The 26151-nt window shown below is 43.7% G+C and overlaps 1 protein-coding gene across 1 annotated transcript; it reads right to left on the bottom strand.

Moving 5' to 3' along the window:
- Nucleotides 1–587: 587 nt before the first annotated feature.
- APCDD1 (APC down-regulated 1) lies at nucleotides 588–24951 on the bottom strand. The gene is made up of 5 exons (XM_062500925.1): nucleotides 24894–24951; nucleotides 15438–15621; nucleotides 13273–13804; nucleotides 3624–3945; nucleotides 588–1610 (listed from the first exon to the last, which is right to left on the bottom strand). The coding sequence occupies exons 1-5, from the start codon at nucleotides 24949–24951 to the stop codon at nucleotides 1162–1164; spliced, it is 1545 nt and encodes a 514-aa protein (XP_062356909.1). The 3' UTR covers nucleotides 588–1161.
- Between the last annotated feature and the right edge of the window lie 1200 nt (nucleotides 24952–26151).

Here is a 26151-nt window from a genome sequence, read left to right as displayed (position 1 = left end):
GCATATATTGGGACAGTTCAGCAAGGAGAAAAGGATGTGGCTGCATTAGTGCATCTCTTGCTCTTCCCTCTGTAAGACTGGGCCAGTGCTCTTCCATCTGAGGGTGTGTTTCCAGCTGCTTTTCTTGCTCTACCAGGGACCACAGTGTGCTAGCTGCTGTAGTAACCCTTTTCCCTGCTCTTCCGTGAGGTCGCATGACTAAAAAGATGCTGCTAAGTAGGGCTGCAGAACACATCAGATCCCACTTGCTTTACTCTGCCCACCTGGCTGACCCAAGTCAGCTCCTGCATACTGCACGTGGAGTATGTAAGGCCTCAGGAATACGGAAAGAGAAGTCTTTCCTGCAGCCTTGTATTGACAGCCTACGTGCACTCTGTGCATCCGACAGGAAAATTGCTCCTGCTGGCTGACTTTGAGGGGGGCTTGATTGTAACTACTCACTAGATACAAAGGGAGGCCTTGAAGCAATTACACAGCTAAGTAAATTGAATGAGAAAGTACTAAACCACTGGTTATTTTTACAACTTCATTGTTGTAAAAATAGCTTAAATTACTTGGAGTATTTTTTTTAATTAGGGGTATCAACCATTTAGCAATTTTGAACAGAGGGCTGTTGATTTGCTGATTCTTTCTGTATTATGAGCTGTGAGATAATGGCAAGATAAATCTTTGTGGGTTTCCTGCCTATATACATATCTACATCAGAGCTGTGGGAAGCTGCTATCCCAGGACTGGCACAACACTGAGCCCTTCCCCAGAGCTAAATTCTGATGAAAAAACAGGCATTGAGGATAAGAGTACCACAACAGTAAGATGGCAGAGATGACTGAAGCAGGTTCATGGAGTTCATCCCAGTAGTTAAAAAAAAAAAAAAAGGAGACCCCTCCCCTCCCTCCCCCAGAAGTCTGCAGTCCTAAAGTGCAATTACTTTTGTGCAGTCGTGTCAGGCCAGGGATCAGACTGGATGAAGTTCAAAGCACAAACATCAAACGAGTGCCGTTCGGGATTCAAGGAGGAAGAGGGAAGTAAGGAAAAGAACAACAGTTCTCAGGCATTCAAGTGCATCAAGAAAATAAATGTCCTTTTCTGTCTGAAGAAAAACAACCCCCAGTCTGGTGGAATCCTGGCTTTGTAGTCATGAAAAATAACTTTTCCTCGCTTCTAGCTGAGAATGTCCCAATATGACACAGTACAAATAAACAACAAAGCAAGAGCTGGGGTGCTGGGATATTTTTCCGGTGCCCTGCTGCTATACAGCCTGATTTTATTCTCCTCTGGTGACTCTTCAGATCTGGGTACTGATGATGCACACTGAATTAAAGGCATCTGGTAGGAAGTGGCTCTTTTCTCGGGTCGGTCGGGGCTGGAGCCATCACTCGGTCTCTGGCCATTGTACAGCAGGTACCTGCCCAAAGCATCCTGCTCCATCTTGAAGATTTCGTACTCGGTGTGAGGTAGGCGGATGCCGAGTGCGATGCAGCCGTTTGTGTGAGTGACATCCTGCTGAACCCCAACCTGCCAGGATCCCTGTGCTCCACACTCATTCCCATCGAAGACATTGAGCAGGGAGGCTGTGGATACATCCATGGGAGTGACCTTCATGTGATTCACTGTGAGAGAGGAAGAGGGGAGCTGTTAGCAGAGGCACAAGAACAAAACCAAAACCAACATGCAGGTTGGGGCACACCTCTTAAATCAATATTGTCCCCCTTTGTTCCTTCTTAAATTAATTTTTCACATTACAGTGTGGCCAGTAAATCTATGAGCATCATTTTATGTTTTTGTGCAAAAATTGCTTTTTGCACAGAAAACCCTCCCTCCAACTCAGTTGAAGAAAACCTGATGGCCACATATCTCAGCCAGAGATTAAGCAGAGCTTGCATAAATTCCAGACAATCCTTTATAGATAAAGTCTGTTTGGTTATACTAGGAGATAGGGAAAAGAGGAAACAATAAAACTTTACTCATGTTTTATTACCATCCGTTTTAATTAATAAGTGGAGCATTTATCACTTATTTTTTATCTTTTCTTAACGTTTGCTACCTATCCTGTAAACCTAACAGAACAAAATAATTAGTTCCCACTGGGAAATTTGGAAAACACCACAGTTGCACTATCATCCTATATTACCTGTCCTTTTTCCATGAATTATAAGATATAGATGACCTACAGAAAGATATTTTTTCTCATCTCTAAACACTGGCTGCAGCTTGCAGTATCAAATGTAGAACTTCTGCAGTTTCTTTAGCTCTAACCTGCTTTTATTTCAAAGGAGTTTAAGGCACATAAAGTGTCATTTTCCAGCCAAGTTAAAAAAGCTGGGAAAAGTCAAAATTAATGAACCCGCAGAAGCTGAATAGAGATTTTTCCTGGTGTGTGTTTGACACTGTATACCAGTAAAAGGGGATCTGAACAGATTGGTGCTGACCAAAACAGAAGCAAATAACCATCCCTCATGCCTCCCAGCTTGACAAAATCCCAAATTCTCTTGCAGATCATTTTATAGTAAGATTTGTTGGGAGCTTTTCCTGAGCTTTTATTAACAGCCATTTGACTCAATGGCTCTACAGTCACATTATTTACTCTAGCTGGTGTAAAAGGTAATTTATAGAAATTGAACCTGAAAGTTTTACCTAAGCCAAATTAGTGACCTTGATCTGTAAGGTAAATTGGCACAGCATAAACCAGACATGCAAGCAGAAACTGGATTTCACGCCAGGAGCTGAGCTGGGACATGCTGCACATACAGCTCTGAAGAGCCAAAGTTCTGACAGGCAAGGATATTTCCCACCTCCTACAAAATTCTCTACAAAAAAGATTAGTCAATTATTTATTCTAGTTGGATGCTTTTCTAAATTAGACCCATGCAAGATGCTTTACGCTTCTAATGAAATAAGGAGAAGAGCCCACAGAGGGCTTGAGGCTACCAGATTCTCTGCTGGGGCTAATGCCATGGTGGGATGTTGTGTTTTGGAGATGTTTGTTTGTGTGAGTGGTCCAGGCCCCTGAGCATTTCTTAGGGAGGGTGCCATGGGGCTGTTTGCGCAAGAAAAGCTTCTCAGCCGTGGGTGGCATTACTGAGAGCTGCTTTCCAATGTATCAATGGGTTTGGATTGGATACATCTTGTCTTTGCTCTGGTGTCTCTAATCAGAGCTGTCTTTAGGGACACCCTTATTTTACTTGAGGGCCCCTTAGGAGCACATGAAAAGATGCATACTGCTGCATCTGTCTTCCATAGCAAATTATTTATACCACTTCAGATCTGAAATGCCTTCTGAACATGCTTTTTTCTCTCTACTGAAGGAGCCCTAGGGCACACATCTAACCACTTCTCTTAGAGGCTTGATGTCTAGCTGCTGGACTTCAAGATCACTAAGTAATGTGAAGTCTTATTTTCTTGTGTGTACTTAAAGACCTCTGTCTCAAATGAGTGTGGCTCAATTAGTGTGAAATGCCATGCAGCTGTACAGTTTGGCTGGGCATTCACACAATACCTGCAAACTTCCTAAGAAATGACAAACTCCTGAAAATCAGAATGAAATCATCAGCAACCAAGTCATGAGCAAACTGCTCTGGTCCATAACTACCTCCCTCCCTTCCCATTGTATCAAGCTACTCTACCTTTGAACACAAACTCTGTGCCACCCATGACTTTGGATGAGTGGACTCCCCGGCTGTAGCGTCCCTTGGCATAGATGGTGAAGGTGGGGTGCTTGCAGATGGGGTCGGAGTAGTGGTAGTAGTGGCCCTCCCAGGTGTTGTTGTTGTCATGGAAGATGAAGTGCCGAGTCAGGAAGAGCACCTCTGGCCGCACCTCACAGCGCTGGCTCACCCACTCTCCGTGCAGCCCGATGGTCAGGTCTGCCTTGGGGGGCAGGATGGGTGGGTGGTGCTCATCCGAGCGGAAGATGATTCTGCATGCAATGCACATGTGGTCGTGGTTCTGAAACAAAGCAGAGAGAAACCCTCAGTAGGCATCACTTGAGATACAAGGCAATGCATCAGGCCATACACTTCATGCTGAAGTGACATCAGCTCCACATTTTAAGGAATGCATGGTCATTTCTGATCTCATTAGTGGTACCATTTGGTTTTGTATGTGTAAGACTGCACAGCAGAGGAGCACATAAGAAATTAATTCCCTTGTCCATATTTATCTGAAATTAACATTTTACTTCAGGATCTCAAAAATGTTGAGTTTATCCTTCAAATCATACAAGAAGCTGGCAGATGGTAATTTACTATAACAGGGATTCTGCAATGCTTGTGTCAGAAATCAAGACATTTGCTGAACTCCTATTTATCTGTCTTTTAGTTTTTAAGTACTGTAGATAAACATGGGTGTCGTAAGGACTTCTTTCTTTTTGGATGGCACCTCTGGAGAATAGTAACCAGTGCTTTTTAAACTCTTTCAGCTTTGCTGAGCCCTAACACAAGTTTGGGAAGTATGTGATATGGCTGGTTGCTGCTGGACATGGTGAAAGCTTTATTGCCCTCTCTAGTAGCAACAGGGTCCATGGTATGTGCCGAGCTCCAGGGTGGCTCACCACATCCATGCAGCAGTCTCAAGCAGCCAACTACCCCTGGCCCTAAATATGAGTACCTGAGGCATCTTAGGAGGGGTCTGCAAGCTCCAAGTCTGTGGCAGGAGTGGAGAAATTTCAGGCTGAGGCTTCCACCTCCTGAGTGGTAGCACACAGACCATTATTCTACATCCCAGAGACATAGAACAGCAGCCATTTCACTGATTTCACTATTGCTGAAAAGACTTTGGATGACCCTGTGGTCTGCAATGGGGCAAATATAAACGCTGTTTAGTATGTGTAAAAGAAATATATTGTGGGCATTGTATGTTGATTCTATGAAGCTACCTATGGTCATTTTATTGGAGGAATTCAGGGCACTAATGAAGATGGTGTGAATGTCACCGCTAAAGTGAACCCGAGCTAAAAGCAGTGAGTGGAGAAATGCTGACTTCATAGCAGCTCACATGGAGTTTGAAGTAAGAGCAATGAATGTGAGCATTTATGTTATGGAGGGTGCTCAGAGAGGCCTCAGAAAAGAGGGCTGGAAAGGTGTACAAAGAAAAAAGTAAATCTCCCAGATGGCTGCATGTTGAGCTTTAGCTCTTTACTCGATGCACCTCAGGGAAACACCTCAGAGATTGAATGTGGTGGATGTGAGTAACCCACCAGTGCATCCCCCTCTCTCCAGGAAGGATCAAGGAGTGTCCTTGAGAGATGAAAGCACAAGATCTGTGTTGGCAGATCTGAAGCAATGCTGGCCAACAGCCATGCTCTGAGGAGGAAGGAGGTTGGACTTGGTGACCTCCCAAGAGTCTTTCCACGCCAAAACACATGGTCTTCTGGAGACCACATGTCAGCATGCTCTTAAAGTGGATCCAGACCCACTGTGGAGCTTGTTACCAAATTTTAAGATATGATTTCTTCAGCTAAATTCTGCAAGCAGGTGCAAGGTCCATTAGTACCTTAGTGAAATACAAAGAACATTTAATTGAGTAATTTAACTGCAACTGGTGAAGTTAGTGCAGATATATATATATACACAAAAAATATCTTTAAATTGTAATAGAAATAATGCTTTTTCTTCCTGGAGATCAAGATGCCAGTGCCTTTTAAGCACACATTTCTGTCCTGCCATGGGGCAGACTGGCTGCACCGCTCCCTGACACAAGGGCACTTACGACAGTAACTTTATTGCTGTGATTGCGCCACTCACATAAAGTGAAGCCAGAAAGTAAGAAAAAGACAGTGCTATAAAAATAAACATATCTTATTTAAGTTGAATCCATCAATAGTAGGAGAGAATTTCTGCTACAGTCCCTGCTCTACTATAGTGAATTTGAAAGCTTCTATCGTCTCTCAGAGGAGACTCTGGCAGAGCAGTATATTGGTTTAGCTTATATTCACATTTTCCTCCCAGGAGTCTGTCCTCCAAAAACAGATTGTGAGCCAAGGCAGTTTAACCTGAGAACCAGTGATTTCTGTTGCCCTTGTTCAAAATTGAAAGAAAACCAAACAACTCACCCTGTTTTCTTTTTTGGTCACCACTGGCCACCATTACACTGTGAGCAGAGGTGACTCCTTTGGCAAACTCTAGGAAGGTCCTTAACAGATTAAATCTCTGTTACTTGTCTGTAGTTCACCTAGCTCTTTGACCACTGTGGTCCTGAACTACTGTAACTCTATGCAGCCCTTTTAATTCTGAAGGCTTTGCACCAGGTGTGAAGATCTGGCCAGCTGGGCTGCTAAGGAATGCCCAACCTGACAGCCTTCTTGTCACTGACAGCGTGCCCAAATGAAGGGGCTGAGGTAATCAGGCACTTTTTGCATCGAACCACGAGTGCAGCAGGGAGAGGTTGGGGTGGTGAGGGAGGGAGCAGAAACATCCCTTCCACAGCTGTGGGACACCAGCTGGCTCCAGCCCCTCACATGGATGGACTACTCGGAATGCATCACTTTCTTGAGACCAGCATTTGAATCTAAGCCCACACAAACCTTTTTGGCTGTGATACTATTTTTCACAATGTCATAAACTTCTCAGTAGAATATGCCACATATAAAATCCCTCAGTATGACTTTTGCCCAAGTAAAGGGCAAAGGAAAAAGCTAGTTCTGTTATCAGGCAATTTTACTTAATTATGGAGTAAGTTACTTTTAACAATTGACTGTATATTTCGCACTTCCTTTTTTCAGGTCAGCTGCTCTTGGCTCTTAATTATGCTATCTGAAGCTTTGCAGATCAGTCCCTTTCCACTTGTTTCAGGAAAAGATTATTTTCTTAAAACAGGCGTTCAAAGAAAATAGGGAACAGAGGCAGAGGATGCTCAAGTCCAAACACTATTAAGAACTCTCTAATAAAAAGCTCATGGGGGCATGACATAAACTAAAAAGCAATAAAACAAGCAGAGAACAGGATGAACATCAGTTCTCTGTTTTGATTATCTTAGGTGCACAGTGCAGTATTTTTAATAGTGGGGCCTTGCTAGAAGGACTGGGCCCTGAAATAGCTGGAAAATACCTTCCCATGATGGGTGGCTCCTTGCAGCTCTGCAATGCCAAAGCCATAGTGCAACCATTCCTCATCCTTCCAAGTGTCTCTTTAAAGCCAATTTCAGACCTAATCCACAAAGCCATGTGTGCCAAAACAAGCCTGAATTTCTGGCTGAAAACTCTGTTCTTGTAGTCAGGGAGAAAATAGCTTAGGATCTGAAAATTCCCACCAACATTTTTTCTTATCACTCTCTCCTGCTGGCTCAGATGAAGTGGTAATAAGGCCAGAGAGCTCTGGAAGCTAAGCAAGGGGGATTTTAATTAAAAAAAGCAAACAAGGATGAGGTTCCTTCATCTTTTCCCCAATTGCTATGGATAGTCAGAAAAATAAACCCTCCCACACAGTTTAATTTTCTCTGAAGTTCTGTGGAATTCTATGGCTGCCTAGGACTCATTATCTGACATTGGCTATGCCACATAGCACATGACTGGGTCTGTCATCTGCTGTTGTACACAGCATATCCTTGTTGCAAAGAGATGTGAGATGAGGGACAAGGCATTGAATTTCCTCAAGCATGGGTTCAGGCTTGAACTGTGCGTGCAGTACAGATCTAACCAGTATCCTGGGATGATGTAGGAGCCAACGTCCACAAAAGCTGGGGTAGGGAAGCCCTACCATGTGAATGGACATATTACCACAAGGGAAAGTGCTGAAGAAGAGGGGAGAGAAAAGCCACACTCAGCTGTGGTCTTGCACACCTCCCGAATACCACGTGTCATGGGCAGGACTAGGTGGGACTGGAACAAGTCATGCCTGGTCAGGATGCTTTAAACCTCACCACCCAAGGAAACACAGCACCAGGTGTTAGTGTTAGTAACTAGCACTCCCAGGATGAGTATAAATGGAAATTCTTGGGAGAACATAAATTCAAGGAAATGCTTCCAGCTCAACAAAAAGAGTTGGATGGCTTTGCTTCACATTGCCAAGGAGCCAAGTCCACAGGAAGGACACATTTATGAATTGCTCAGGATAGTATCAGGCTCACTCCTCCACCACTGTAGATAACTGCAGACCAAGACAACACTTCAAAAAACGACCACAAATTCTCTCCAAAAGTGATAATTTGCAGGCTTTGCATGACCTCATATGAAACTGAGTTGACTAATGTGCATTAGCCTGGCTCTGGGGAGTTGACAAGCACGGCTGACACAGTTATAACTCAGCCTGCCAAATGGAATGAAGAAAAACGAAGATTTAAAACTTTAATTAAAAATCTTGAGGCAAGTAAAATGCTGGAGACAGCAGTAACTCCTTTGCAGAGTTGTCAGATGGATATTTCTTTTGCTGGGGAACAGAGGTGCTGCAAGTGGGAAGGAGGGTGGAGATACACTCAGATTTATCTGCAAATGTGAACCATATATTCTAAGATATTGAGGAATGTTTTTAATAACACCTCTTATGAAAGGAAAGATAGTGAAGGAATCTCAAGGCACTACCATTGCACAACTGTCTGATCTATGATGTTGATTCTGTTGCACAACCCTGCATAAAACTGAAATAAACAAAATCAATATGAAATGTAAAAGTCTTCTGGTTGTTCTTTTCGGGTATAAATGGCTTTAGCCTGGGCAAAAGACAAGAACAAAGAGAAGACCAGACTTCTCAGATGAATGTGCTTGCATGTCATCTGTCCCATTAAAATGATACTAAATTATGATGACATTAATGTTTTATGAAGTATTAACAAAACTAATTCCTGGAAAACCCAAAGGAACAGCTTGAATGTCCATTTTCAAGAATAAAGTATTCCCAAATAAAGCTGCCTTATGTATTTATTATGCCTTTAAAAAGCATCCTATACAGCCCTCTAAACCATGCAATATTACCACTGAGTCTTCCCTGCCCTTTAACAAAAGATGAAGCCACTGTGCTTAGATGCCAACCGTAAGGAAGGCGTCAGTAGTTTACACACATATGCTGCGTTGACCTGAAGGCTTGGGGTTTATTTTACTAGGCTAGTTAATTTTGATCCCTGGTGCTGCATTTCAATTGGGACAGGCTTTTACTGCAGCTGCAGAGCAGACAGTGGTAAGTGCAGATGTGGCACCTTCAAAGGCGCCGGGCCACAGCTGACAATGCTGCCGAGCACAGCAAGGGCCAAGCTCAGCTAAAAGCTGTTTGCTTCCTCATCTCTGTGGGGCTCCACGTACACTGGTATTGTTCATAAACCTGGAATTAACCAGTCTGAGCATTCTTCTGAATATTCCTACTTTGCTTCCCGTCATAATTTTTCTAACCGAGAGTTCTTTTCAAGTAATAATGGACAAAAGGCACCCTTCAAATGCCTTAATCTAGAAGTCTAGTGCCACTACTCAGGCAAACAAAGGAGTTTTGTCCACCAAAATTATACTTTTTGGTTGAGTTTTGCATATTTCTCTGAGGCACTTCACATGCTTAACATCTATTTATTAACTTATGACTGCATTTCCCTGGGAGCTTCACAAGTACACAGCATTCCCCTGGAGACAAAGTCACTATGTTTCAAAGAGATGAAGACTCAAATTTTTGAAAAGCACAAAAAACTTTGCAAACTTTGTTCTTTCTTGACTAAAGGAAAGCCCAAGCACCAGTCTCCATACATTGAATCCATATAAGCTGCAAATTCCAGGTACTGCTGGAAGTCAGGTCCCAGAGGTGAATAAAGTTGTAATAGAGAATTGATTTATTAGAGTCACACTTTAAAGGGAAAACATCGTATTGAAAGAGTGTGTCCAGTAACTGATTGAGCATGACAAAGAGTGAAGGTTATCCTAGCACTTTTTAGGTTTCTTGTGATGCTCCAGACCATGTCATCCTTATTCCTAAGTAATGATCTAACCAGAATGACCGGTCATCACAGTCCTGCTCTGATATTTCCCGTTACTCTGTCACATGATAAAATAGCACAAGGAGTTCTTTGTTTACAAAGCAATACTGCTGAGGCAATTGCACGGGAAATAAGTCTCCCAGTACTGCTATTATACACATTTTATATAGTTTACAGGAGAAGTTTCTGAAGACGTTTTCTGTCCTGCACAGAGAACGAATACTGCATTCAAGCCTTCCTATATGCTACAGGTCTCTGTATACTTTTATGACATTACAGCTAATCAGGCAGCCTCCTTTGGTCTTGTCCTAATTGGAAAATTTTGTGTAATAAATGTGATTACGGCCAAGCAGTTCCCCCATCCTGCCCTTCTCACTCATGTGATCTCTCATGCTGGCTGAGGAAGCTCTCCATGTGTGATAGCTTGGATCACTTGATAAATTTGCAATGTCAAGAGACATCAAAGATGTTCATCTCCATACATCAGCCAGTCCTAACGAGTATCTTGAGCCAGGTTAGAAAACAGCCAAGATAAAATCTATATAGTGACCAATTCATCATCTGCACTCAAGAACTTCCATGTATTTTACAGGAGGAATTTGTTTAAGGTATGTTCTTATCTAAGAGAATTCGTAAATCCTTAGGAGATGACATATTAGATGTTTTTATAAGCTCCCTGATTCTATAGGAACACTAGAGATACGGTAATCTGTGAATTTACTCAGATTTGTAGCTCAGCATAAAGCTGTCTGGTTTTTGGATAGCCCTTCTGATTTACCATCCCATGGTGAAATCGCTGCAGGAATTTGGATAAGGTCCAATTCTATTTGTTTAAAGTCCTGATCATGTGGCTTTGGCATTCCTAACATATCCAGCAATCATTTGCTTTTAATTACCGTTCATTTCAACCACATAAGTAATGAATGTGGCTACCACATCCAACTTACAGGCTGTGTAAATTCTTGGGTAGGGTGGAACTTTCTTCTATATAGAGGCTTAACTATAAATTTAACTCAAAATGTGAATCCTCTTAACTTATTTTAGGCAGGCCTTTATGAGTCTAAAATATAAATAAATAAAAAGGAAATGAAAAAAGCCTTAAATGAAAGATTCCACACAGTACACCTGATTCACTTCAGAAGCAATTTCCTGGCCTCCCCAACCTCATGGTATGACTGTAGAAACCTTAAAAAAAAAGTTGATTTAACGTTTCTATTTATTCATGGTGTCCAGTTTCCAGAGCAGTCTGTGACTTGTAGTTTTAAACTCAATTTAGCATTTAAACTCATTTTCAGCTGGGTCCCAGTGGAGCAACAATTAAAAAAGGAAAAGAGTTCAAAAAGGAAGGGTTATAACCTTTCAATGGTATGTTTGCCTGGACTTCAAGGAAAAAAAAAAAGAAAAAAGCACTTCTGTTACTGTTCTTCCTGCATTTGGCAAACAGTAGGTCAGAGTGCCTGTTGAGAACCTGTTGGTATAGGGATCTTCATTGCTTAGGTACAAACCAACAAACCCACATCTTGGAATCTTTCACAGCAGCTGAAGCAAAGGTTCATTTTTTATGGTGTAGCTATTTATATCATGCTGAAAGCCTAGTATCAGCAGGCCCAGCTTCTCTTAGCAAATCTGTCTCAAAAAACACACCTATCCAATGCAAAATTTGGTCCCTTAAAGTTGCACATTGTATTTTTGAGCCACTACTTTTAGAAAGAAAAAGGGATACTACAATAGCAGAATAGACAGGCAGGAAAATCATCATCTAAAATTACAGCAGGCCTGGACAACAAACTTAATCTTCCAAAGCTGTCTGAAAGTACATCTGACTGCTCTGACTATAATGAAATTGCTACAAGGTGGAAGTGTAAGCATTTACTATCTTATATATCAGCCTAGAATAAGACACCTAGATTGGACCAGAAAAAATAATCAGGTCCAGTGATTTAAATCAAGATCTTGTCTCTGTTTCAAGGGGTTCGAAAAAGATCTACAATATTTTCTAGAACAGATACAATACAGCTGCTGTTAATTTCTATCTACAGATACCTGCAAGGAAGAGATCTAGCAAAGAACCCTCACACCCAAATCAGTCAAGTGGAAGTTGATGTGGGTTGTTTGAATCAATTAAAGCAAAATAAGATTTTGCAGAGCATTGGGCTGTGGTACAGATGTGGTACATCTGCTGCTGCTGCAACACTATTTTGGGAAGGTAAGTTTAAAAAGATAACTCAAATTTGTCCTTGGTCACTTGAAGACAGCGTAAGAATGACAGAAATTACAGCAGTTTTCATACAGCAAAACAGTTGACTGGATTTAAATGATCCCTAAGCCAGGCTACAAAGCAATTAAAGGCAGATCACATAAGCACCCAACCTACTAAAATATTTTGTTCACAGGAGAGAGAAACAACACAGGGCAGGCAGCTCTGAATGGAAGGGAAAGCCAAGGCTTTCTCATCAAAACTCTCCCTTCTCCTGTTGCGTTTCCTGATATTGCTGATAAGCTGTACCTGACTTAAGAACCATTTGTGGTGAAATGCTTAAAAATGGTAACCATTAGCTGGAAGTGATGCTGTGGCAATGCCCAGCTGGAGCACATTGGTGGCAGCAGCACGTGGCAATGTGGTTCCAATTGCTGCCTGCCTTTGAAATGTCACCAGGAAAGATCTATGATAGCCTTCCTGCTAAGGCCGTCAGTGTCTGTGCTTCCTGTTTGAGTGTTTTTTAGCTTGCTATGGGTTGATCAGTTCCCCATGAAGCTGAGGGCACTTTGAGGCCCCTTTGAAAACTGAATTATCAAACGGAATTAGAGCCCCATTCAAAATTCACCTGTTTTTCATTTCATTAATGTGTGTGCCTATGTCTGGATCCATGACCTGTGCAGTCCATCAGTTTTCCCTTCATGCTGCCCCTTCAATGTGTTTACCTTCCAATTTCTTTGTGTCCTCTTCAGGTTATGGATCACCTAACTTCCCTCTCCTCCTGGTCCCCCCACAGCTACAGAAGTATCCACTAATGCCTGTTCCTCTTCTGCTATTTCAGTTCTATATGAAACCTTCCTCTCAGCTGCTAGCCTATAGCCATAGTGCCAGCCAACCACTTCCACTTCTGCCTGCAAGTCTCTTATTCCATCTGCAGACTGGACTTTATTGAGTTTACTTCACGAGATTACTTTTTTTGCATATTTGCAGTCACATAAACCACAGCAAAGTCACTGTTCCACACACACTAAGTTCTGTTATGTTCTGTTAATTAAGGCTGTGATCAACCCCTTGTATTAGAACCACATCTATATTTTAGGTTACACCAGTGCATTTGCTCAGAAGAACGGAGTGATTTGGGCTTTGTCACCAGTGTCTAAAAAAGAGGATATATGCAACCCCCCCACACGTACCTTGGCATTTTGAAGAGGAGGTTGGTAACTAGACGGCCGATAGTACCTCCTCTGAGTAGCATCAGTGTGAATGTCTCCGAGGAACAGCTCCTCCACAAGGTGGTCTAAATTGTGGTGCAGGTACTGCTTCTCCACACGGATCAGCTGGAGTTCATGCATGGCAAAATTCAGAGCTTTGGTGCATTCACAGCCATTCTCTTCTCTCAGCAAATCATAGCTCACATCCTGCTCCCAGGGACTACCTTCTGGGATAAATCCTGGACACGTCTGGTTCACCAACTCACCTAATCTTTTGGCTACCGCTTCGTTGTGGCATATGATCTGTATGCTGCGGAGCTGATAGTCAGCCTCAGTGCCCCCCCGGATGATCCAGGATGCCTGTCGGAGACGTATTTTGCCACGGATGACTAAGGTGTAGATGGGGTTCGTGCAGCGATTGCCACCATAGTAGAACTGGTAAGCCTTGAATGTGCTGTTGGGGTGGAACCTGTAAGATCTTGTGATGAACTCTGGGCCTGCTCTAACTTCACAGCTGTGGGAGGAAAGAAAGTGTGGAAACAAAATTTTAGCAAGGTGGCGCATCATGTATACTACAGGCAACAAGACCCACGTGGGTCCACAGAGGCACCTGGGTGCTAATATCCCTTCAGCAGGAATGGGAGTAAATAGGAATGAGGCATCTGTGGCCTGCCGATTATCCAGCAATTCCCTCTGCTGCTATTAATACACTGCTTCATGGTGATCATATCTAAAGGCTTTATCTTGTAGGCTTAAATACTTTGAATCATGTTTTGCTTTTGCCTTTTGTCTAGGGACCACCTAGACTCAATTGTAACTCAATTCTTAGTTGAAAATAGTAGCAGCTTATTAAACATCCACTGCTCTCTTTTGCACGGTAGATTTAGCAGAATGACTGATAACATCAGAAAGTGAAATGCCATACGCCCAGGGAACAGCACAAAGAACTGGCTTATAAGCTGCTCTAGAAGCTTCTCTGTGTATGATCTCTGGTCTGCTGTGGATATACAGGATCATTTCCTGAGCTTTTCCACTCAAAAGTTCAACAGGATGGCAGTCAATGCAAACTTCTGACTGTTAATGCAAAACTGCTTGGCCTGAATTTGGACCATGCAATATTAAGGCTTTGTGGGTTCTTCCTCTTTCTTCCCAATGCCCTCCCCCCCCCCCCCCCCCCGCCTCTTTTTTTCTGAAAGTGTAACTTGCAGTTAAATTCCACTCCTTGTAAGAAGCCCTTCTGTGCCTTCAAACTCGTTCCCCTTGTCACCTCTACACTGCATAATATAAACAGAACTGTAGAATTGTTAGGGTTGGAAAAGACCTCTAAGACCATTGAGTCCAACCATTAACCCAGCACCAAAATGTTTACCACTAAACCACATCCCAAGTGCCACACCCACACATCTTTTGAACACTTCCAGAGATGTTAGCTCCACCACTTCCCTGGGTATGGGAATAGGGTAGCCTATTCCAATGACTGACCACTCTTACAGTGAAGAAATTTTTTCATAATATTTAATCTAAACCTCCCCTGGTGTAACTTGAGACCATTTCCTCTCATCCTGAAAAACACTGTTAAAAAAACCCCCACTCTTTCCTACTATAAGTCACTTCCAATGAACATGTGAATATTGCCTGCTGAGACACAGAAAGCAAAACAGCTCTCTGAAATACAAGTCATCAGGTATAAAGAGTAACAGGACTAATGAAATACAGCTATAAAATAATTTCTTTTGCTGATAAAACCTTTGCTAGACACGTGCTCTGAAAACAAGGACCCATTTGACAGTTCTAATGCATGGAGACAAATATAGTACAATGTTATGTTTGAATGAGCATCCATTTTGGCAGCTTGGTAGGCTCCTTCCTATTCAGAGAGATTTAAAGGTATTCCACAGCATGCTGTTTAAAATCCAGACAATAAATTGATTCATCAAGACAGCTTTATGGCATGCTATTTTAATGTACATAATGCTGCTCCTTCTCCTTTTATACATAAACATATAGAGAGCATCTGCAATTTAGAGAATCACCATATTAAAGAAAATATTTCTGCTGTTGAAAATGGGAATATTCAACCTTCCCTCTCTGCTTTTTTTACCATCTTCTCTTCCCCATCTCAAGCATCTTGTTTTATCTTTCCTTACCCAGTAGAGACCCAGTGGCCTTCAATATGGGGAGGCATCTGTACAGTGATCCGAGCTCCATTGTGTAGGTGTTTCAGCATATGATGGCACTGTGACTCCTTGAAAGCTCTCCAGGCACTCTTCTCCAAGGACCGAGGGTGGGACCTGCTGTCCGGGTGAAGAAGAGCAGAACCTTCTCCCAGCCCTGTGACAGGAAGTGTAAATTATATCATGAGACCCTGCTGAGTAAGGCTTCAATGTGATAAAGGACATTGTGACCATCTTGTGTTGAATGACACTTGTTCATATTGTTATGTGTCTGGGCAAATACTGTTTACATTCATTTTCTCATCTGAAAAAATATATAAAATTATGGGAAGCTCTTCCTTTCTGTCACACCACTAATAATCCATGACATAAATTTATGAAATAAACTGGGGAATAGAGCTCGAACTGAAGTGTTGTGTTTCCACACCCAGGAGATGTGGCTCTGAAACTGAACTTTACAGACACCTCTGTAATCTCTGGTCAGGACAATCAAAAACCTACTTTCAAACTTTCAGAAAGTTGCATCCAGATCCGGACGCAAACTTTGCGGTTTCAGCCCACCTCTAATTTGAACGCTTCTATAATAAACTTGCAAATAAAGACTACTCTTTAAAGTCAAAGGAAAACAGATATTAAAAGCAAAGCCTCTGCACACAGGAAGCCTCTGTGATGACTGAGGTGGTCAATTAAAGGCAGATCCTTCTATTTTTATTTTAAAGGGGAAAAGGCATTTCAAAAGCTAACTTTATCTCCAGCACACAGTAATTTTGGTTTCTAGTAATGTATACATACAAAATCCACCAGCATGCTCTCTACACAATATTAATTGAACAAAATGAATACATAGCTTCAAAAGGAATGCACCTTTACTCTTTCAGACACAGCCTGCTCTTAGATATGTTGGAAAACACAGATCAAAAGAAAACCCCACATCTAGGGGTTAAAAGGTGACAAACACAAGCCTTACATAACATGTTGGAAACTGTATTACATTGCCAGAAGGAATTTGAGCACCAGAGGGCTACAAAGGGGAGGGCTGAAGGAGTTGTTTGAGCGCCTGGGAGCTGGAGCAGCCATCTCAGGAAAGGGATGTCTCACTCTAACATGTTTCCAGGGGCAGGGTCTGGGATTCATCCTCATATTTTCTGCTGCCTTCTCAGCTGACCTGGATAAGAAATGGGGCTGTTGGGGATTACCAGTGAAAGCCTCCCAGCACAGGATCCTATCCTTTATGCCCCAAGCCCCATGTAACACTTGGGCACATGCCTGGTGTTAGGTAGATACTTCCTTAAGCCTTTCCCATTTCCTGTTAAAAAGTGATTCATTATGTTGACTGAGCCTTGGCTAGGTCTTGGATCTTCTGGAAGAAACTTGGGTAACACCTGGGAAAATGGCATTGCCAAAATTATGAATACATGTCAACCATTTAAAAACACCAATTCCTCAGTTAAACAGAAACAAAGACTTGTCCAGGAGACAGAGTAAAAAATGATCAGAAAGAATACAATAAATACCATAACCTAAACAGTGCTCACTACTGAACAACACCAGGATTCAATGAGATTAATGAATACAATCTCACAAAATCTTTTCTGGAAAATCTGACAGCTTTGTTATGTTGCAGGTCACAAACAATTCTTCAGTGTGAATGAGAATTTATGGCTTTGCCTTCTATGGGGTAATAAATACTAGGGATACTTTGATATTTGAGCACACTGCCTGAGATGCCCTTACAGCAGTCTGATTTTCAGGGGTTCAGTATTTCTCCCCTTCTGGAAGTCAGAAAGTTCTCAGGTATCTCTACATTGCTGAGCAGAGTCACTCATGCTAGCATCAAACAACTCCCATTCTGCAGCCAGAAATGGTATAGCCATGACAGGGTGATGCTCTGTTTGAGCCAACTGCATCTTTGGAGAGGCAAGATTGACTAGGTTAGGTCTGTGCTCCGTGTCCATGCACAGTACATGGCAGAGGTTGTAGCCACCACTGCTGACTTTCAACATGGTGTCTGCTGCAGACAAATGAGAAAAGACTTTGAAAATTCGCATTTCCTTTTGAAGTTGCTAAACATTTGAAATCTGCCATCACAAAAAAGTTTTGAAATTGTTCAACCAGCTATTTCCAAGGCATTGCTATTTCCCACTTTGCCTAGTTCATGTCATATGACTCATGAATACAGATGCTTTTAGAAATTATTTATTCATTTAGACATACTTTGGGATTTAATTTCTTCAAGCAAAAATCCTTCTGTGGGAGGACACCATCCTGTATGTGCACATATCAAAGAAGAAAATGCAGTAACCACATCAGACATTCCCAATTATTCCCTGAAGAAAATAATGAAAAGAAGTTTTTGAAAAGGAGTCAAACTTTATGTGGTATTATACAGTGTCTTCTTTGATACAGCTCAAAAGCAATTGTGTCTCAGCTCTCCCTGTCACATGAATGTTTTTCTGCCCACAATTTGCAAATGATAAACTGCAACTAGGGAAAGGAAGGGAGATTTGCATCGATAGCCCCCGAGGAAAGAGGGTATTTGTTTGGGACTCTATCCATCCAACTGTGACAAATGAAGGCAAGAACAAATTCAGGTAATCAAGAGAGGCATAAGAACATAACGAAGGCTGCAGAGACACAGGGAATGGTTTGGGTTGGAAGACTCTTTAAAAATTATCCAGTTCCTCTTCCCTCTGACCATGGGCAGGGACACCTTCCACAGGACCAGACTGGTCAAGGCCCCATCCAGCCTGGTCTTGAATACTTCCAGGGATGAGGCTTTCCACAACTTTCCTCAGCAACTTGTTCCACTGTCTCATCACCCTCACAGTAAAGACTTTCTTCCTAAAGAAAGACAGGATTAGATTTAGATCTAATCTAAACCTGCCCTCTTTCAGTTTAAAGCTGTTCCCCTTGTCCTATCACAACATGCCTTTGCAAAAAGGCATGTTCCCCTCTTGCAGGATCTCTTAAGTACTGGAAGGTGCTCTAAGGTCTTCCCAGAACTTTCTCTTCTGCAGGTTGAACAACCCCAGCTCTATCAGATTGTTGCCATAGGAGACGTGCTCTAGCCCTCTGAGCATCCTCATGTCCTCCCTTTGGACTTACTTCAGCATGTCCACGTGCATTCTACATGGTGATCCCAGAACTGAACACAGTACTTGAAGTGGGATCTCACCAGAGCAGAGCAGAGCAGAGCAGAGCAGAGCAGAGCAGAGCAGAGGGACAGAATCCCCTGCCTTGCCCTGCTGCCCCCTCTGCTTTGGATGCAGCCTGGAATGTTTGGCTTTCTGGGCTCTGAGCACACACTGCTGGGTCATGTTGAGCTTCTCATCAACCAACACCTCCAACTCTTTCTCCTTGGGGCTGATCTCACTAATGCTAAACAACATCACAGAACCAGAATATCAGAATTATGAAATACAGTATAAAATTAAGAGAGAGCAATGGGACCTTTACCTATGTTTACCTTGCTGCAGCAAGGAAATACTTAATTTAATGCAAACTTCTTCCCTACAAAGAAATAATTACAACACTTTTGTAGTTACTGACATATGCCCATAGATACAACTGCCATACAAAGGAGATGTAGCCTCCCCTTGTACCATCTGCAGGTCAAACACTGAGGCCAGTGATATGCTTCCCACACAGAGCAGTAAATCAAACACCATCTTCTGTGTTTTTCCTCACAGCAGGTGCTCAGAGGTAGTGCAGTGCCCCTGTGCTCCACCCCTGGCAGTGCACACAAGGTGTTCTGCGAAACTAAGGAACTGCAGGGATGATGTCACTTATTTTAAAATATCCATTTGGCCATGTTAAATGAGACATTGCTGGAAAGGCTCAAGGTTAAAACATGCATTCACAAAACTAGGAAAAGAATTTCATGACTCTCTAGAAGCCCACTTTGGAGAGTAGATGCAGTTGCAACATAGTTGGAGCCATTACTTTCATTCAGAGAGATCCAAGTCTACTATTCTCTACAGCACTGACAGATGGTAGGTATCAGTATCTCCATGGCTGTCTCAGACTCAGCAGAGAATATTTCAGACTCTCTCTGCCTGATTGTTTGATTTTTTTTTTGTGTTATGAATTGTTAAAAAATATAAAACCAAAATCCACCATGTTGCTACTCAAAAGTGTGGCAGACTTCAAACAAACAAAAAAAATCCTTTCTTGAGACCGATAACAATAATTTTGTGAAGTCTCTCGTTGCGTTGGATCTCGCTTTAGCTACACCACAACCAGAGGTTGTTATGATTGTGTCCCCCACCCCTCAGCATTTGTTTTCACAAAGGAGCAAGTCCAAAAGTAAAAGAAAAATTCCAGAATCCACCTGAAATACCAGGTAGTTAAACAAAAGTATTTTATAATGAGCTGATATCCAGCTTCACTTTCAAAATCAGGCCCTAGCAGTGACAGAGCTTTAGCACAATACTAACTGAATATAGCATAAAAGATGTTACAGCTTACTGGGGATCCTTGCCCAGACCCTCAGAGACCTTTGAGGCACTGTGATCCCAGATCACACTTTACAGTGGCAGGATCCAACATCCATCTGAGTGGGAAAGTGGGAAAGCTGCCATGCCAGTAAGACGTGGATAGGAACATGCACCACACCAGACAGAGGGCTTCAGGCTCTGATGTTCACCTATAAACCTGTATCTGATGTGGGAACAACCATTCAAGATAAAAAATAATTGTTAAGGGAAGATAGGTTACTTTCAAGTTCTTCAAAGACTTCTGCACATAGCTGCGAGTAAAATACAAATCTTAAAAGGGTAATCTGTTGGCAGCCTGTTACCCAAATATGTTTCAAAAATGGCTATGATAAAGCTCTCCGCCAACATTTCTGCAAAAAACTGCAAGCTGCTAGAATTAATGTTTTGATTTTCTGAAAAATAGCATGCAAATACTGTACAATTGCAACAAAGAGAATAAGTAGAGTTGTGCTTGAACACAGATAGTTTTAATTTAATTTGTGCCTCAACACCCAGGCCAAACTCTGTTCACAGCTATGCCAGACTGCTAAAGTGTAAGGCAAATAAACTGTTTAGATTTTATCAGTTTAATGAACGTCTCTACCAGAATCTAAACCACGTCTTCGAACATGTCCAAGTGCAGCTCTTCAAACCAGTCTCAACACTACCAGGTGTTCAGTAAGTTCATCCTTTGCTATATGGGGGAAGAGATGTTACCTCAAAGTAGGATTCAAACCTGGATTTAGATTGGGATTGCTCAACAGGAACTACTTAACATTTTTTTTTTTTAATTTCTAGTGATGTAAATACAGAAGAACAACATTTTATTATGAAGTAAAACAACCTCGAGTGATAGTGTAAGTTCAAAATAAGCAATGGCTTAATCTCTGACACAAACGTTTTAACATTCACGCTTTACTCCTCCAGCAATCTCTATTCAAGTCAGAACTTGTTTGAAACTGGAAAAGCCTTACAACAGATAAAGAATAATTGGCTGGATTAACTTTATAGCTCTCCTTATCTGGGCAGATGCCCTGCACAATTAAATAAATAGACATTTGGATTATGCTCTTTCTTGATGTGGGATAGTGTCAGATAATGCCTATGACAGGCTTTCAGCTCCAATGCAAGCTTACATAATTGCCATGGAGAATATAATGTCCTGTTACTAAGCCACGAGCTGTGTTTACCAGTGTTTTCCCTGCACTTGAAACTTCAAAGAGTCCTCGTAAGACTGGGGCCCAAATTAGCTACTACAAACAAAAGGGTTGGGAAAGGAAAGCTGGGTTTTATGGCCAGGGAAGCAGACAGGACAATGACTTCCTTTCACATGTATCTGTTGCCTCTCTTGTGCACACAGTTTCCAAGTGCAGCTTTCGAAGTGAGGCAAAATTAATGCTTCAGAGGGTGGAAGATCCCGAGGAGGGATCCAAAGTATGTTTACATGGGACAGCTCAAAAGTAACCCCCTCAAAGCTGACAGGCCAGCATGGAGATCCCCTGCTACTCGACAGCTTATTCCATGCCCTCTCTTGGAAGAGATCAGAGAACCAAATGCCAAGCAGTTACACAGCCCGTAACCTCTGCTTAGCTGAAGCTCTCAACTGGGATGGCTGCTGCTACCTGAGCAAGGTGAAATGGCACTCCCCAGAGTGAGGGTTTCTTTATGAAACCCTGAAGTGTTAAAGCCCATCTTCCTTCAGGGCAGTGGGAACTCAGCAATGTGTGCAGCACTGGGCTGCCAGTGCAGTCCAGTATCAATGGTAGTTTGGTCTTGCCCTCTTTGCAAGGATCACCTTGCTCTCTGTCAGAGACACTGGCTCTATCCAGTACCCTCACCCTGGCACTGGGGTTTATTCATGCAGAACTGCCCCCAGCTCCCCTGGGACTTGTGGCCAGGTGAAGACAGTGCTAAACAAACTCACTACATATAATCCTACCCTGTCAGCCCTAAATAATCACCTCACTAATGAAATACTACCCTTGCCCTGAATAGCTGAAGGTTTTTGCCTCCAGTGTGGTTGACACTACTTTTGGGCCCCACCGTGTGGCAGCCTACTTTCTACAGACACCCTACAGAGCACAAAAAATTTGCCCTTTCTGTTGATGACATCAACATCTCACTGCTGTGTTAGCTCACTCTCAAGCTACAAAAAAAAAGTAAAATGGAATTTACACTGACAAAGTTGTGAATAAAATTTAGTTGATCTTCTAACTCTCCCTGCAAATTCTCCAAGTCTTACACTAAGCAGTGTGTCTTCCCATCTTTTTATTGTCTTTAAGATTTTGAAATGCATTATTTAACCGAGGAAACAGATCACATACGTCTCTAGCACAGAGCACATTTGATGGCTATGGGTATTTATATCTCCTAATGCAATTATTTATTAGTTACCCCAAAAAGTTTTGAAACAAAACAATACTATGTAACTAATTTAAGCAACATTGCCGGAGAACTTTTAAAAGCATAAACAGTTTTGTGCTGAAAAGCCTATCAGTCTCATTTTCATCATCTTTATTAGTACCATTTCCATGATCTTATCAATTAATTGTCTAACTCATTACTCTAACAGTAGCATAATCAGAAATACACTAAAGGTTTTTTTTAGCATCTGTGTTTATATATAAAAAAGGTTATGTTTACAAAATAAATTAGCCAAATTTGTTTTGAATCCACTTGAACGTAGCTCTTATTATTCAGGTTTTTTGGAGTTGAATGATCTTAGTGTTTGACATCTGAAACTTCTGTGGCTTTTTGTCTAAGCAAAGAAAACAGTGATTATGGACAACTTCCAGCTGCAAACTTTTTTTTTTTATTTGGTGACACTGTACATGCACAGGTTTTATTGTGATTAATGAAGACTAGTTTTTCCAAATTTCAACTCAGTGACGTTAAAGTAGGCGTTTCTTAATGCAATGAAAGCAGAAGCTTTAGCCTTACAGGACATTTTAACTTGTGTCACAAAGCTTTAAGCCCTAAAAATCCTCAACCACCCACCCACACTCACTCACTTTTAACCCTTGAATTGCCATATGCAATAGAAATCCAAAAAGAAAACACTGCATGCTGCAAAGAGGATTAACACTGCAATCCCCTGAGATTGCTGGTTATTCTTACACATTAGGGATTCGGGATAGCCACTGATTGAAGGATGCTTCTACTGACTTTATGGCGTGGACAGAAAAGCTCTAGACCAACTTAAAGCCAACAGGGTAAACACATTTCCATGTGTGTTTCAGTGCATTATATGCCACTGATATAATTTCCAAGTTTGTAAGAGGGCAGTAGTTTCCAAACTCTTGAAACTCAAGAGTTTCAAACTCCAAATTGTGAACTGCTATGTTACCAAGGATTAGTCTTCATATATGAGGCAGTGAGTTGTATCTTTGTACAAGAACTTAGGTTTATATTATTTGGTGAAATGTAACTGCAGATGGAAGAAATGGATGACTTTCCTTCATCATCCTCTTTTGGCAGCTGCTGTTCTGATCTGATCACTGGCCCTGATTTGTTTCCTGCTCCAGCCAGCATTCAGCTCTGCTCTGTAATTCCAAGCAGATGAGCCAGGGAGTCCAACCCTGCAATTACACCTCCTCTATTTACCCTCTAACTTCAAGTCTCCCATTTCAACTTTTACATCTTGGATCACAGAGTTTAAAGAACACCTCTGGTGTCCTGTCAGATCTGGCTCAGCTAAATATGTTTCTATGCTCTCCAGATCTCATAGCTGAGCTGTGAGAAGAGTATAAAGCCCCCTCCTGGGGATCAGAGACTCCTACTCTTTCTTTCTCTAAACAAAATATACCATCAGAAGCCCATGCTCTTTATTATTTATTAAATACCATAGTGTGTGCTTAGCACTTGTACAAACACAGAGAGAGACAATCCCCGCTTCACAAAATCAACCCCAGGAATAGCTTTGAAATCCTTAACCCCAGCTCACAGATCTCCTGCTCAATCCATGTAGGTCACTTGCATTTTAATAGTTTTTTTAAAAAAATCCTCATTTTATGACTACGATTGGGATCCTAAGAAATTTAAGTGATGGATGCTGGATGCTACAAAGGACTTCAGAATTAGGAACACTCTTCAAAATGATGCTGTAACCGAGTAGCTTGAGTCATACTTTCAGAAGGATATCATACCCAGATTTTTTAAATCTGGCTGCCAAATGTTAGACATACCTAAGCAGCTCATTAAACTGCCTCCTTTTCAGAAGTTTCTGTTGAAGAACACTGGCTTTCTGGAAAGATGAGTTATCTGTTTAAAGTGCCTAAAAATGAATTTACAAGCTGAACTTTCAAGTTTAAATACGCTAACTTTGCTCACTAAAATTTTGCCTACTGTGCAGTTTCAGAGAGATGTCAGTCCAGGGTTAAACTGAAAGGCTGCCAAAGCAGGACTGTGTATAGTAACACCCAGAATTTTTATGCTCTGCAGCAAAACAATTTTAGTTGGGCATAAGATCCGGTGCTGGCATCGTTTGCTGCCGAAGGCTTCCCAGTTAACACCTCCACGGCAAGAAAACTTTTCCCGATAAGAGAAGGAACGCAGGCCCCGCAGGGTGTCTCGGCCAAACGCGCCGGAGTTCGGCAGCGCCAGCTCTTGTCCGGAGGTGAGTAAAGAAACTTCGTGTGAGGCACCCGGACCAACTGCTCCATCCAAGCAGTCCCAGGCCGCAGCACAATCCGCCGACACGCACTCGGCAGCAGGACGGCTTCACCCACCCCGGCGGTGCCGCTCCCACGCGTGCTGTCCTAGCACGGGGGCCGGGCAGAGCCAGCGGGGGCTGCCCGCTTCCCGACCTCTGTCCCGGGCAGGCGGGACCCAGCGCACCCACCCGCGCCCCTCTGCCCCCGCCACGGAGGCTCCGGTGCCCCCTCGCACCCCATCCGCTCCTCGGGGCACCCCGCGGGCCGAGACCCGCCGGCAGCCGGGCCGGCCCCGCACTCACCGTGCAGCAGCAGGGCTGGGAACAGGTACCGCACGAGGCTGCCGTACGGGGCGGACATGTCCCCGGCTCGCAGCGCTCCTTGCCCGCTCCTGCGCTCCGGCCGCCGCCACTCCCGCCGCGCCGCCCGCGCCTCAGCGCCGCCGCGGGCAGCCCACGGCCCGGCGCTGGGGGGCAGGCGGCTGGCGGGCCGGGGGCCACGGGCACCCTCCGGGGCCGCCGCCGCCGTTCCTCAGGGCTCCCGCCCCTCACGCCGCCGACCCGGCAGGGCTCCGGCTCGGGCGCCGCCGCTCGGTGCCCGAGGATGCCCGCACCTCCGAGTCCCCGCTCTTCTCCGCGCAGCGCGGCGACGGCTCCGCTTCATATTTCCCCTTCCAGCAGGAGGAGGAGTAGGAGTGGTCGGGAGGTGTGGACTCCTCCCGAGGGGGGCGGGGAGGGGCGGCCCCGCGCTGGGCTGGCGGCAGCGCCGAGCGGCGCTCCCGAGGCGGGGAAGGGGCGCTCGGGACCTGCCGGGCGGGTCCGCGGGGGCGGGAGCGGGACGGAGCGGGCACCGCGCGGGGTGGGCACCGGGCATCTCGGAGCTCTGGCACCGGGCATCTCGGGGCTCTGGCACCAGGCATCTCGGAGCTCTGGCACCGGGCATCTCGGGGCTCTGGCACCGGGCATCTCGGAGCTCTGGCACCGGGCATCTCGGGGCTCTGGCACCGGGCATCTCGGAGCTCTGGCACCGGGCATCTCGGGGCTCTGGCACCGGGCATCTCGGGGCTCTGGCACAGGGCATCTCGGGGCTCTGGCACCGGGCATCTCGGGGTTTTGCCATCGGGCGACGGCTGGGATGTGCGCGTAGCGGGCTGGGGATGGCGTGGGAGAGCGTGCACGGCTGTGGGCAGGGAGGTGCCGGCTGGGCTGCGGCTCCCAGGGCCGGAATGTCTCTCTTCCCTGGGGGTGCGAAGCGGGACTGAAGAGAAAGAAAGTTGGTGTGCGTCCTCCCTTCGAAAATAAACTTCTGTGTTGTTACTGCTTTCCGTGCAAATACCGCATTTTATAAGCTAAAAATGCGTGTCAAGGATGGCTTTGGCGCTGCGCTCTCCTGCACATATTCCCCATAGTTTTGTTTTTTCCTCTAGTCTTAGGCTCTGGCTACCCAAACACGCATGGACTTAATGTATCTGTGAGTGACTCGTGCCTGAGTTTATTCACGGGACTTTTCATTTGTGATGCCTTCTGGATAGGGACATCGTATTTCCCAGTTTGTGATTGG

The sequence above is a fragment of the Cinclus cinclus genome, chromosome 1 (assembly GCF_963662255.1).
Source record: "Cinclus cinclus chromosome 1, bCinCin1.1, whole genome shotgun sequence".
NCBI lineage: Eukaryota > Metazoa > Chordata > Aves > Passeriformes > Cinclidae > Cinclus > Cinclus cinclus.
This window is presented reverse-complemented; position numbering and strand designations above follow the sequence as displayed.